The sequence below is a fragment of the Aquarana catesbeiana genome, linkage group LG05 (genome assembly GCF_042186555.1).
Source record: "Aquarana catesbeiana isolate 2022-GZ linkage group LG05, ASM4218655v1, whole genome shotgun sequence".
Lineage (NCBI taxonomy): Eukaryota > Metazoa > Chordata > Amphibia > Anura > Ranidae > Aquarana > Aquarana catesbeiana.
Window position 1 is genome coordinate 33,528,537 of NC_133328.1, and position 14,173 is coordinate 33,542,709.

Here is a 14,173-nt window from a genome sequence, read left to right on the forward strand (position 1 = left end):
AAGGCCAGATTTGTGCAGTGTACGACTGATTGTTGTCCTATGGACAGACTCTCCCACCTCAGCTGTAGTTCTCTGCAGTTCATCCAGAGTGATCATGGGCCTCTTGGCTGCATCACTGATCAGTCTTCTCCTTGTCTGAGCTGAAAGTTTAGAGGGACAGCCAGGTCTTGGTAGATTTGCAGTGATCTGATACTCCTTCCATTTCAAAATGATCGCTTGCACAGAGCTCCTTGGGATGTTTAAAGCTTGGGAAATCTTTTTGTATCCAAATCCGGCTTTAAACTTCTCCACAACAGTATTACGGACCTGCCTGGTGTGTTCCTTGGTCTTCATGATGCTCTCTGCGCTTTCAACATAACCGAGACTATCACAGAGCAGGTGCATTTATACAGAGACTTGATTACACACAGGGGGATTCTATTTATCACCATCAGTCATTTAGGACAACATTGGATCATTCAGAGATCCTCGCTGAACTTCTGGAGTGAGTTTGCTGCACTGAAAGTAAAGGGGCCGAATAATTTTGCACGCACCACTTTTCAGTTTTTTAATTGCTAAAAAAGTTTAATGTATCCAATAGATTTCGTTCCACTTCACAATTGTGTCCCACTTGTTGGTGATTCTTCACAAAAAATTAAAATTTTATATCTTTATGTTTGAAGCCTGAAATGTGGCAAAAGGTTGAAAAGTTCAAGGGGGCCGAATACTTTCGCAAGCCACTGTATATATATATATTCATGCATACACACACACGCACACACACACAGATAGGGGTCTAAAGCAATAGATCTATCTTTCACACTGAGCCCCCCCCCCCCCCCCCGCGTTAGCACTGACGCACCACCAAAGAAGGTGTTAAAAACTCCCGTGTTGCGGCGCTTCCAAATTGATTTTCAGCCGCTTCAGAAATGCTGTCCATTCATTCCAATGGGTAGGGCGTTTTGAAGCGTTAAATACAGCGCCCCCAAACCGCCCCAAAGATGCTGATCGCAGGACTTTTCTGAATGTCCCGCAAGTGTACCGCCCCCAGTGTAAAAAGTCACACTTGAATGAATGAAAAGCTAGTTTCCAGGCGCTTAGCAGAGGCTATTTCCAGTGCTAAAGTGCCTGCAAAACCTCCACAGTATCACAGGGGTCGTAAAAAAGAAAAAAAGGCTTTGTTTACATTAAGCCGCACCCGGAAGTAACGTCATGATGTTGCTCTGGTCCTCCCAGAGGTCTGCAAACTACGGCCCTCCAGTTGTTCAGGAACTACAATTCCCATCATGCCTAGTCATGTCTGTGAATGTCAGAGTATTACAATGCCTCATGGGACCTGTAGTTCCGCAACAGCTTGAGGGCCGTAATTTGGAGATCCTGACCTGGACAACAGAGATCATCTCATCAGCTCATCTCTGTGACCAGCCGCCACAATCACCGGATTAATTCCCCCATCATCCAGGCAAGCCTGGGAACCGCCAAAAAACAACAGGTGGGGGGGTTCACCCCTCCTGCCCCTTCTAAAAGTGATCCAGCGGCTAATCAGCCGCTCTGATCACTTTTATGGTTAGCGAATAACGGAATAAAAAAAAAACAATACCGGGGTTATAGCATATTGCTGCACCCATAACCCCGATATTCCACTTCAAACTGAGGACGTCTTTTGACTAAGGCCTGATAAGGAAGTGTTAAGTGTCAGCAGTTGAAGACAAAGGGTTAAATCTATTGCTAACAGTCCATTACAATCTCAGCTTCAATGGACCTTGATGACCGGATCTGAGCACCACTGCTCAGGACGACAGATGAAAGCCTGACTCCTCACATCTATTCATAATAGACCCGGATTTCCTTTAATGAAAGGGCAGGCTTAATAACATGTTATGGTCTTGCTTCAGCAGTTTGGATAATTGAGATATTAAAGACGGCTTACCGTGGCAGCTCCGGCTACGATTACATCCGGCTTTGCTGAACTCTGCAAATAAAAGAAATAAAACAATCAACTGCTGAACCTCCAAACTATCCCAGCACCGGCATTCATTCTTTGTGATGTAGGAGCGCTGAACCTTATGGAGATGTGTTAGAACACAATGGGTGGTTTGTGGTCCTAGAGGCTGCTCCCCAGCAACTGTGGGGTCTTTGCTGGACTCATAAAAGAGTTTAACGAAGTCTTGGAAAGGTGGGAGCAACACACCAACTTATATAGTCCTTTAAAAGATTTTTATTTGCAGCCAACGCGTTTCGGGGGCTCAGCACTCCCCCTTCATCAGGATTAAAAAGGTCCATTTTATTAGCTATGGTATAGGGCTATTGTCTATTTTTGTAGCCCTGATGAAGGGGTAGTGCTGAGCCCCTGAAATGCGTTGGCTGTTGCAGAATAAAAATCTTTTTAAGGGCTATGCAAGCTGGTGTGACGCTTTCCAAGACTTTGGCATTGGCATTTATGACACAAGAAGCCAAGGAAAATCACTGAACTCGTTATTTGAAGGACAAAATGGGGCTCTTTTGATGTCATCAGAAGCTTTTGATTGTATTTAAGACATACGCCTGTGTGAAGGGCCATGTTTGAATGCACAGGATGCCCAGGTGTTCCCTGCATGTGTGTGCAGGCGTCCCACTCACAGTCGCTGCTGCCAACTTGACATCCATGGGTGCGTGTCCCTGAATGCTGTGAGAGTTTGGGGACACAAACCTGTACCCACATGGGTGTCACACAAACCCGTACCCTCATGGGTGTCACACAAACCCGTACCCTCATGGGTGTCACACAAACCCGTACCCTCATGGGTGTCACACAAACCCGTACCCACATGGGCGTCACACGAACAAGTACCCACATGGGTGTCACACAAACCCGTACCCACATGGGTGTCACACAAACCCGTACCCACATGCGTGTCACACAAACCCGTACCCTCATGAGCGTCACACAAACCCGTACCCTCATGCGTGTCACACAAACCCGTACCCTCATGAGCGTCACACAAACCCGTACCCACATGAGCGTCACACAAACCCGTACCCACATGGGTGTCACACAAACCCGTACCCTCATGGGTGTCACACAAACCCGTACCCTCATGGGCGTCACACAAACAAGTACCCACATGGGCGTCACACTGGGAGCAGCAGCTGTGTCTGTGCAGCCAATGCATCCCAACTGACATGAATGGGACTGCCTGCACGGGCATGCATGAACGCCTGTGCATCCTGTGTGGGCAAACATGGCACTTTGCATGTATAGCTTTTAGTACACCCATGTGAATGAGGTCTAAAGCCAAAACTTTTTTCAGTTTTGGAAACAGTATGTAAGGGTTAGAACCCACGTCAGGTTTTTATTGCCATTTTCTTTCCCACTATAAAAACATTCCTACTCTCCGTTTGCCCTGGTGGCCACTGTCACTAGAAGGGAAAGTGATGGGAAAAACATTTTACCACTGTCACAAGACTGTGGAACCCAACCTGGGGGTCGCATGTGCCCTTTTGACACTTTCTGTGTGGCCCTCGGGGACCCTGCAAACACTAATCTGTGTTTCCCCATCGCCCTATTATCACAGTGATTTCTAGCTGGCTCGTGTAATATTTCTCCAGTCTATGACTGTCTCTTGAAGCAGGTCTCCAGTTTCCAACAACTCATATAGCATGTTCAAAGTTCAACAGTCTCCTCTACCATGTCCACAGCCTTTGACCCCATCTCTTGTATCATATTCCGCAGTCCCTGACCATCTCTTGTATTATATCCACAGCCTTTGATCATCTCCTCTACCATGTCCACAGTCTATGTCCTGTACCAAGTCTGCAATTTCTGACCACCTCTTGTGTCACGTTCACAGTCTCTGGCCGTCTCTTGTATCACTTCTGCAGTCTCTGACTATGTCCTGTACCAAGTCTGCAATCTCTGACCATCTCTTGTATCACTTCTGCATTCTCTGACCATCTCCTGTACCATGTCCGCAGTCTGACCATCTCTCGTGTCACGTCCGCAGTCTGACCATCTCTTGTGTCACGTCCGCAGTCTGACCATCTCTTGTGTCACGTCCGCAGTCTGACCATCTCTTGTGTCATGTCCACAGTCTGACCATCTCTCGTGTCACGTCCGCAGTCTGACCATCTCTCGTGTCACGTCCGCAGTCTGACCATCTCTTGTGTCACGTCCGCAGTCTGACCATCTCTTGTGTCACGTCCGCAGTCTGACCATCTCTTGTGTCACGTCCGCAGTCTGACCATCTCTCGTGTCACGTCCGCAGTCTGACCATCTCTTGTATCATATCTGCAGTCTGACCATCTCTTGTATCACATTCGCAGTATCTGACCCAATCTCTTGTATCATGCCCATAGTATTTGGCTATACCCTGTTGTGTGTTTGTTGTCTGATATTGAATATTCACTGAATTTTACGCGCAGCTTGTTGACCATCACTGGTTTAAGAGGTGTTTTCCACTCATTTTGTACAGATTTGCTCTAATTTCCTGTGATGTCTCCAGGGCAGGAAGTGAAAAAGAATCTTCCCAACAGGACCCAGACAGCACAAAAAAAAAAAAAAAAAAAAAACAGCCAACAGCAGCATGAGCAACAGGAGAAGAGAAGGGTGGATGGATCTACTTTGCAGGGAGGACTTAATTGTGCGTCTTTATTAAATAATTAAATATGTTCTGTATGTAAATTAGTCAGAGTTGAAGCCAAGTTAAGTGACTCACAGGGGAGATTTACTAAAACTGGAACACTCAGAATCTGGTGCAGCTCTGCATGGTGGCCAACCAGCTTCTAACTTCAGCTTGTTCAATTATGCTTTAACATTAAAACCTGGAAGCCGATTGGTCTGGGTCATGAAAGAGTTAAAGAACATAAATCCCCACAATGAACTATTTTTTTTTCCTTTTGGCCTGCTATAGCTGAACTCTTACCTAAACTTATTTTATTTTTACTCCTTAACCACTTCAGCTCCGGAAGGTTTTACCCCCTTCCTGACCAGGCCATTTTTGCGATACAGCACTGCGTCGCTTTAACTGACAATTGCGCAGTCATGTGACGCTGTACCCAGATAAAATTGATGTCCTTTTTTTCCCACAAATAGAGCTTTCTTTTGGTGGTATTTGATCACCTCTGCGTTTTTTTTTTTTTTTTTTTGTGCTATAAACAAAAAAAGACCATCAACTATGAAAAACAAAAAACTATATTTTTTACTTTCTGCTACAAAACATACCTAATAATTTTTTTTTAATCTAATTTCTTCATCAATTTAGGCCGATATGTATTCTGCCACATATTTTTGGTTAAAAAAATACCAATAAGTGTATATTGATTGGTTTGCGCAAAAGTTATAGCGCCTACAAACTATGGGATAGATTTATGGACTTTTTTTTTCGTTTTATTGTTTTTACTAGTAATGGCGGCGATCAGCAATTTTTAGCGGGACTGCAACATTGCGGCGGACAAATCTGACACTAAGTGACACCAATAAATGCTCTGTCACTGTATAAATGACACTGACAGGGAAGGGGTTAACACCAGGGGCGATCAAGGGGTTAAGTTTGCTCCTAGGAAATGCTTTCTAACTGTGTGAGGGAAGTGGATGCACTGGAGGAAAAGAGAGATCTGTGTTTCAGTTTAGTTGAAACACAATATCTCTTTTACTCCCTGACAGAAAAGCCGTTCTGCTTTCCTCCGAATGATCAGCGGGTTCCCGGTGGCCATCGCGCCACCAGACCCACTGATTGGCTCCCACTGTGTCCAATCACAGCAGGAGAGGCGCTCCAGCGGCGCACAGCCCCCCCCCCCCCCCCCCCCAGATCGCGTGCACAGGTACGTAATTTTGCGCAGCCGGGCTGCCCTGCTGCAGTATATATGCAGTGGGCAGTCCGGAAGTGGTGAAAAGTAAAAAAGGCTAGCTATAAATCCACCAAATGTCTTTATAAACTCAGATCTTACTTTGCAAAAAGTAGCTGTGACATCATCACTGTGCTGTACACAGCCTTTGTAGAGAGAAAAGCTGTGGGAGGGGCCCAGTAGCTCCACCCTCTACAGGCTGCCTGCAGAAAACTAAAGGAGGGGCGGAGACAAGACCAGTCACCCTGTAAAAGCAGAGAGAGCAGCAGTGAGCGGTCTTTATTACAGGAAGCTCCTGCACAGAGGGAAAGTCTCACACTGGATTACTGCACAGATCTGGAAGAAGCACACCAAGATTCAATGAAAGAACACACAGGACAAATGGATTTAGACAACATTTGCTTATCCCGGAGTTCAGCTTTAAATAGAACATATTTTTTTCTATGTGTTTGACAACTTTGTTTGCTCTCAGCCTGTGCTGACTGTTATCAGTTACACTGTTCTCAGTGATCTCTGAGGACTACAAAACCACTCTCCTCTATGTTAAGAAGAAGAGCATAGGGGTGTAGTCCCCATTGTCCTATTCGGTTTCTATCTTGACACAGTATGAGTGAACGTTGTCAACCTAGGACAGGAAGTGTGTTACTGGCAGGATCACCAGGTGAACATAAAGCTTGACAGAAAAAAGAAAAGAAAAACTAATGCAGTCACCACATGTAAGGACTGGAAAGCTAAAATATATTACACATCCTTGCTTTCGTGCCATTTATAGAGCGTGGTTGGCCAAAGTTTTAGGGACAGACTTTCTGGAATGGCTGCATACACACCTCGCTCAGAGACAGGAAATACTGCTTCATTGACGTGTTCACCTCCGGATACCACAGGAAATCCTGCAATGAAAAGGAGAATATTAGAATCTTTATAACAACCATCTAGGAATAAACGTTCTTAAAGCAGAACTAAACCCTTCTATCCTTTACAGCCAAGGAAGCTGTCATCTTAACTTCTGTTTGATCTGCAGCTGCCATGATGCTTCACATGTGATGCGTTCTGATACCAGCCATTTGATGGCCTGACAGTTCAGCTGAGAGAACAAGCAACTGTAACAGATATCATTCACAACATGCCTTGAACATAACTGATAAGCGGCAGGATTTGACAGCTCTGAGTCTGGAAGAACTTAAAGAGGTCCAGGCTCGCCCCCAAAAAAATTTAAAGTCAGTGGTGTGACAGACTCACCTGGGACAGAGGCTTCTGGAGGGGACTGAATGCTGGCCTCTTGCCTACCAACTATGGGGCCTTGAGGAAGCTACAAGCATTTAGGAAGATATTCTGTTATGTAATGCAAAAGGACATTATTAAGGAGGCCACGATGGTCTCTGCATGCTTGGGACTCATAGCAGATATATGTGAAAGGAATATATGTGAAAGGAATGCCGATTAATGAGATCCGGAAAGCCCTGGGTCTCCTGTTGTCTACCTCATATGCCCCATACACACGATCGGACATTGATCGGACATTCAGACAAAATCCAACTCAAACTTGTCTTGCATACACACGGTCACACAAAGTTGGTCGGAAATTTTGAACGTCAAGAACGCGGCGACGTACAACACATATGACGAGCTGAGAAAAATGAAGTTCAATAGCCAGTGCGGCTCTTCTGCTTGATTCCGAGCATGCATGGAACTTTGTGCGGATTTTGTTGTCGGAAAATTTGAGATCCAGATCTCAAATTTTGTGTGAAGGAAATTCCTATGGAAAACGTGTGATCGAGCCTACACACGGTCAGAATTTCCGCCAACAAGGTGCCATCGAACATTTTCCTTAGGAAAATCCGACCGCGTGTAGGGGCACAAGAGTATTTCACCCATTGATGTTTGTGCTAATTAACCTTGCTATTGTATGAAGGAGTCCTGTGTTGATTTATGATAATGTTGATTGTGTCTTCTGAGCTAAAAAAGACAGCAAGTCTGTCCTAAAGGTCATGTCTCTTAGTCACCTAGGCTGTCTAAAAGATTAGCTCATGTTAATTAGGTTTCTGGTTACAGTTTTATTGTAAGCCTGCTGTATATATTTGTGTGTCATCTCAAAAAAAGGAGTCCATTACCAAATGGTCAGTTCAACAATGGAAGCTTGCTTTTAGTAGGTGAAGGCATAGGGATGACCCCATGAGTGTACAGCTGCTCCTTTACTGTCTAATAAGTGGGCTGGAGGTGGGAAGATGCAAATTAGATCTTCTTTCTCTATAGTCACCCATCAGTAGGCTGGTACAGTTAGGATGATCATACATGGAACAAAACAAAAGAAGGAAGAGAAAAAAAAAAGAAAAAAAGGAGGGGGGAGTTAAAAAAAAAATGGGGGGGGGTGATCAAGAAAAGAGGGGAGAGCAAGAAGAAGGAAGAGAAAGAAAGAAAGAAGGAAGAGAAAGAAAGAAAGAAGGAAGAGAAAGAAAGAAAGAAGGAAGAGAAAGAAAGAAAGAAGGAAGAGAAAGAAAGAAAGAAAGAAGAGAAAGAAGAGAAAGAAGAGAAAGAAGAGAAAGAAGAGAAAGAAAGAAAGAAAGAAAGAAAGAAAGAAAGAAAGAAAGAAAGAAAGAAAGAAAAAAGGACATACAGTAGATAGATCATTTTCTAATCTATGAAATATAAAAACACTCACCACTTGTATATTTTTACTATTCTCTCTGAAAGGAATGTTCTCATGCTGCCAAAAAATAAAAATAAATGAGAATAGATGAACTTCTACTTTTCTAGTCACATTATAAAGTAGGCACACTCACAAACCAGGAAGAGCACCGATATGTATAGAGGGAATTACACACAAAAGGTTGTGCTTAGGCACCAACATCAAATCTTCACATTATGATGTTGGTTCCACTAATTTCACTTGCACAGGTTAAAAGAAAAAAAAAAACATTCCCCTCTGGGTGATCTATGTACATTACAAAGATTTTAACAAACTTTGTTGCAGATTCCTACCTTTTGTTATTCTGAAGAAATAGCTGTTTGTTTGTCTGTGTCCCTGTAAAATAAGTATTTGATCCCCTACCAACCAACAATAATTCTGGCTCCCACAGACTGGCTACAGTATGTGCTCATGTGGTACTCAGATTAGTCCTGTCAATTTAAAAAGGTCCTCCTAACGACAACTCAATATGTGTATAAAAGACACCTGTCCGTAGAATCTCTTTCTTCCATTCACCCCTCACTAGGGGTGCAACGGATCGTCATCGATCCGTGATCCGATCCGCGGAGGTTGATCTGTAAGGGACACCCGCGATCCGCGGATCGCTCTGTGGCCTCGGCCATAGGAAAGGCCGCGGCTTCGGCCTAGCTCCGGAGCAGCGGCCATCTTGGTACACCCGGCGGCCGTTTAGCACGTGATCGCTCCGTCAAATGACAGAGCGATCACTTGTAACAAACCGGCGTCATGTCATGACACCGATTCCTCTCTCCCCTCTGTGTACTGATCTGTGCAGTGAAGGGGAGAGTTCGGATGGCAGCAGTGCCAATACTCTGCAATGCTCTGCTGCAATGCCCTGCCAATACTCTGCAATGCCCTGCCAATACTCTGCAATGCCCTGCCAATACTCTGCAATGCCCTGCTGCAATACCCTGCTGCAATGCCCTGACAATACTCTGCAATGCCCTGACAATACTCTGCAATGCCCTGACAATACTCTGCAATGCCCTGACAATACTCTGCAATGCCCTGACAATACCCTGCCAATACCCTGCCAATATACCCGTCAATACCCTGCCAATATACTCGCCAATACCCTGCCAATACCATGCCAATAGGGAGATTGTGGATATTACAGTGGGGGAGATTTTTTTTTTGTTGATCCGAAAATGATCCGAACCGTGACTCCTGATCCGAGGAACGATCCGAACCGTGAGTTTTTTGATCCGTTGCACCCCTACCCCTCACCATTATGGGCAAGACCAAAGAACTGTCAAAGGGCGTCAGGGCCAAAATTGTAGACCTGCACAAGGCTGGAATGGGCTACAAAACGATCAGCAAGAAGCTTGGTGAGAAGGAGACAACTGCTGGAACGATTATTTGCAATGGTAGAAATACAAAATAACCATCAATCGCCCTCGGTCTGGAGCGCCATGCAAGATTTTGCCTCATGGGGTAAGGATGATCATGAGAAAAATGAGGGATCAGCCCAGAACTACACGGGAGGATCTTGTGAATGATCACAAGGCAGTTGGGACCACAGTCACCAAACTATTGGTAACATAATACGTCACCATGGATTAAAATCCTGCAGCTCCTGCAAGTTCCCCCTCCTCAAGAAAGCACATGTACAGGCCCGTCTGAAGTATGCCAATGAACATCTGAATGATTCAGAGAAGGATTGGGAGAAAGTGCTGTGGTCAGGTGAGACCAAAATTGAGCTTTTTGGCATTAACTCGACTCACCCTGTTTAGAGGAAGAAAAATGCTGACTATGACCCTAAGAACACCATCCCTACAGTCAAGCATCGAGGTGGAAACATGATGCGTTGGGGATGTTTCTCTGATAAAGGTTGAGGGGCTAATGGGTCATGTTTTGTAAAATCTTGGATGAGAACCTTCTTCAGCCAGAACACTGAAGATGGGTCGTGGATGGGTCTTCCAGCATGACAATGACCCAAAAACATACCGCCAAGGCAACAAAGAAGTGGCTCAAGAAGAAGCACATTAAGGTCATGGAGTGGCCTAGCTAGTCGCTAGATCTTAATCCTATAGAAAATGTATGGAGGGAGCTGAACCTTGAGTTGTCAAGCAATAGCTAAGAAGCCTTAAGGATTTAGAGAAGATCTGTAAAGAAGAGTGGACCAAAATCCCTCCTGAGATGTGTGCAATCCTGGTAACCAACTACAAGAAACATCTTACCTCTGTGCTTGCCAACAAGGGTTTCTCCACCAAGTACTAAATCATGTTTTGCTTGGGGATCAAATACTTATTTTTCTCACTGAACTGCAACTCAATTTATAACATTTGTATCATGTGTTTTTTCTGAATTTGTGGTTAAGATTCTGTCTCTATCATTTAAAATACACCTGTGATAAAAATTACAGACCCTTCATTTCCTTTAAGTGGGCAAACTTACAAAATCTGCAGGGGATCAAATCATTATTTTCCCCACTGTATACTGTGGTAAATAAGAAACGTTTGGCAAATTCTTGTGGCAGTTATAGAAAACTGTAGATGGAGGAGTAACATTTATCAGCATTAGATCATAACATGCGTTTCTATATAGCAGATTTTAATAGAAGAGGAGTTTTCCATTCAACTTTATGGAAGCTGAGAACATTAACAAGTCAAAGACAGACATGAGAACCTCACCCAAATTGCTCCCAGTGGCCCTTCTGACATTATGACAACCAGCACCGCTGCTGCATGGCGAGGAGAGAGGTCATACAATAAATGTTATTGGCAGCTCGACATACCTTGATCCCTTCTTCTTTTGTGTGTGGACTGAGAATCTTGATAAAAGCGTAGAAGAGCTGACGGATCCTGGAATCTCCTACGAATGCTATACGCCGATCGGCCAGGCAGCTTTTTCCATCACTACAAAAAAAACAGAGAAGAATTTACTTTAAAGTGCCTGAAGTCAAATGTCCGTAGCTCCAAAAATTTCTGGAGCTTTTTTTGTTCCATAGAAATGCTTGATTTGAGCGTTTTTCTGCTCAAATGCAGGCAAGAAAGAAAGAAAGAAAGAAAGAAAGAAAGAAAGAAAGAAAGAAAAAGAAAAGAAACAGAGTGGCCCCGAACATCCTCTTCTGGAGTCTCTCAGTGGCTCCTCCTCCCATTAGATAACCCCCTAGGAGAAGCGTTCGCCCGCGGGGTTACTGTGCGGGCACGCTCCCGAGTACAGCATTTGCGTTCATAGACAAAAATGCTGGACTTGGCCCCGCCCCCGGTGCCCACGTCATTGGATTTGATTGACAGCAGCAGGAACCAATGGCTGCGCTGCTATCAATCTATCCAATCAAGTGCCGGGACCCCGTGCAGAGAGGGAGAGCGCGTCTCCACCGATGGAATTACGGGGTTCAGGTAAGTAAAACGGGGGGGGGTCACTGCCAGAAGTTTTTTTATCCTTAATGCATAGGATGCATTAAAGGTGAAAAAACATGAGGTTTTACAACCCCTTTTATAAACCCTAACCCCAATAACCCCTAACCCAATAAATAAACCCCAAACCTTTAAAGGATCACTAAAGATACTTTTTTTTTTAAATTACAAACATGTTATACTTGCCTCCACTGTGAAGCTCGTTTTGCACAGAGTGGCCCCGAACCTGCTCTTCTGGGGTCCCTCGGCGGCTGTCTCGGCTCCCCCCCCGCAAGGACTCAACACCTTCATGTGAGCTCCCTCGCATGGTGTTGAGTGCTTGTGGGCGCGCTCCCGTGATACAGCCGGCGGTCATAGCCGCTCACTGTATCACTCGGCCCCACCCCCCCGGCGCTCCGCGTCATTGGATGCGATTGACAGCAGCACGAGCCAATGGCTGCGCTGCTTTCAATCCATCCACTGTAACCAATCAACCAGGCCAGGCTGAGCAGCGAAGAGGATGTCGGGGGCGAGCGTGGGGCTTTCGAGGGGTCAGATAAGTAAAACGGGGGGGCGGTATTGTTGGATGTTTTTTCACCTTAATGCATAGAATGCATTAAGGTAAAAAAACTTTTACTTTACAACCCCTTTAAACCCTAACCCTTAACTCCTTACAAAAAAAAAAAAAAAAGTGGATGAAAACGCTGAAAAATATAGCAACAAATGATGAGCTTGTCACCTTCTGTGGCTTGCTCGGGCTATTCCATCCTCCCAGGAGACATAAGTGACCGCCGGCTGTTCAAGAAGCTGAACAAAGCCAGGATCGGCTTTGATCAGCTCTCCGCTATTGTAACCCGGAAGCGATGATCTGACATCACCATTTTTTAAAAATCAAAAGCATTCAAAAACCCAGATCTTTGTGTTTATGAATGCTTTTAAGGGCAGAGGAGGGATTTGGGGTCTTATAGACCCAAGATCTCTCCATAGAGGGTACCTGTCACAAGGGATGTTTACATTCCTTGTGACAGCAATAAAAGTGATCAAAAAAAAAAAAAAGTAACGCAACAGTGTAAAAATATAAGATATAAAATAAATGAATAATGAAAAACAAAAAAAAAAAATTGCATGCATGTAAACAGCGATCGCCCCACACATGCGAGGCATCACTGCAAAAATCAGACCATGGGCAGCAATTCTAGCACTGGATCTCCTCTGTACTGTATATCTAAAGTGGTAACTTGTAAAGGCTTTTAAAGCGTCGCCTATGGATAGTAAAACGTATGTTGTTTGTCGCCGTTGCAAGAGAATGCGCAATTTTTTGAAGTGTGACATGCTTGGTATCTATTTACTTGGCGTAACATCATCTTTTATATTTTGCAAAAAACAAAATTGGGTTATGTATTGTGCTTTGCATTAAAATTCCAAAAAGTATTTTTTCCCAAAAAACGTGCAAATACTGTGTGACATAAAAAAAAATTGCAAAAGCCACTAATTTATTCTCTAGGGCCTCGGCTTTAAAAAAAAAAAAAATATATAAAATGGGTTGGGGGTTCCAAGTAATTTTCTAGCAAAAAATACTGATTGTTACATGTAAACAGAAAGTGCCAGAAAAGGCCCAGATTGGACATGGGCTGCCCTATCTATTTACTAAAGCTAGCAGCAGAAGGATTAACCACTTCCAGCCCAGGACAATCCTGGCATTCCTCTCCTACAAACATATACACACATATATATAAAAAAATCAGGATTGTCCTGGGCTGGAAGTATATAATCTAATCTATCTATCGAGTAGGGACGGAAAGTATTCAGACCCCCTTACATTTTTCACTCTTTGTTATATTGCAGCCATTTGCTAAAATCATTTAAAGTTCTTTTTTCCCCTCATTAATGTACACACAGCACCCCATATTGTACACACAGCACCCCATATTGACAGAAAAACACAGAATTGTTGACATTTTTGCAGATTTATTAAAAAAGAAAAACTGAAATATCACATGGTCCTAAGTATTCAGACCCTTTGCTCAGTATTTAGTAGAAGCCCCTTTTGATCTAATACAGCCATGAGTCTTTTAGGGAAAAATGCAACAAGTTTTTCACTCCTGGATTTGGGGATCCTCTGTCATTCCTCCTTGCAGATCCTCTCCAGTTCTGTCAGGTTGGATGGTAAACGTTGGTGGACGGCCATTTTTAGGTCTCTCCAGAGAAGCTCAATTGGGTTTAAGTCAGGGCTCTGGCTTGGCCATTTAAGAACAGTCACGGAGTTGTTGTGAAGCCACTCCATTACTTTAGCAGTGTGCTTAGGGTCATTGTCTTGTTGGAAGGT

The 14,173-nt window shown here is 44.1% G+C and overlaps 1 protein-coding gene across 1 annotated transcript in view; it reads right to left on the bottom strand.

Moving 5' to 3' along the window:
• The window catches only part of CASD1 (CAS1 domain containing 1), a 101,271-nt gene that overhangs the window by 55,771 nt on the left and 31,327 nt on the right, over positions 1-14,173 (bottom strand). Inside the window, exons 3-6 of the mRNA XM_073629588.1 lie at positions 11,244-11,364; positions 8,462-8,506; positions 6,630-6,692; positions 1,910-1,951 (exon numbers count right to left, since the gene is read on the bottom strand). Coding sequence (XP_073485689.1) covers positions 1,910-1,951; positions 6,630-6,692; positions 8,462-8,506; positions 11,244-11,364 — 271 coding nt within the window. The remainder of the gene's footprint in view (positions 1-1,909; positions 1,952-6,629; positions 6,693-8,461; positions 8,507-11,243; positions 11,365-14,173) is intronic.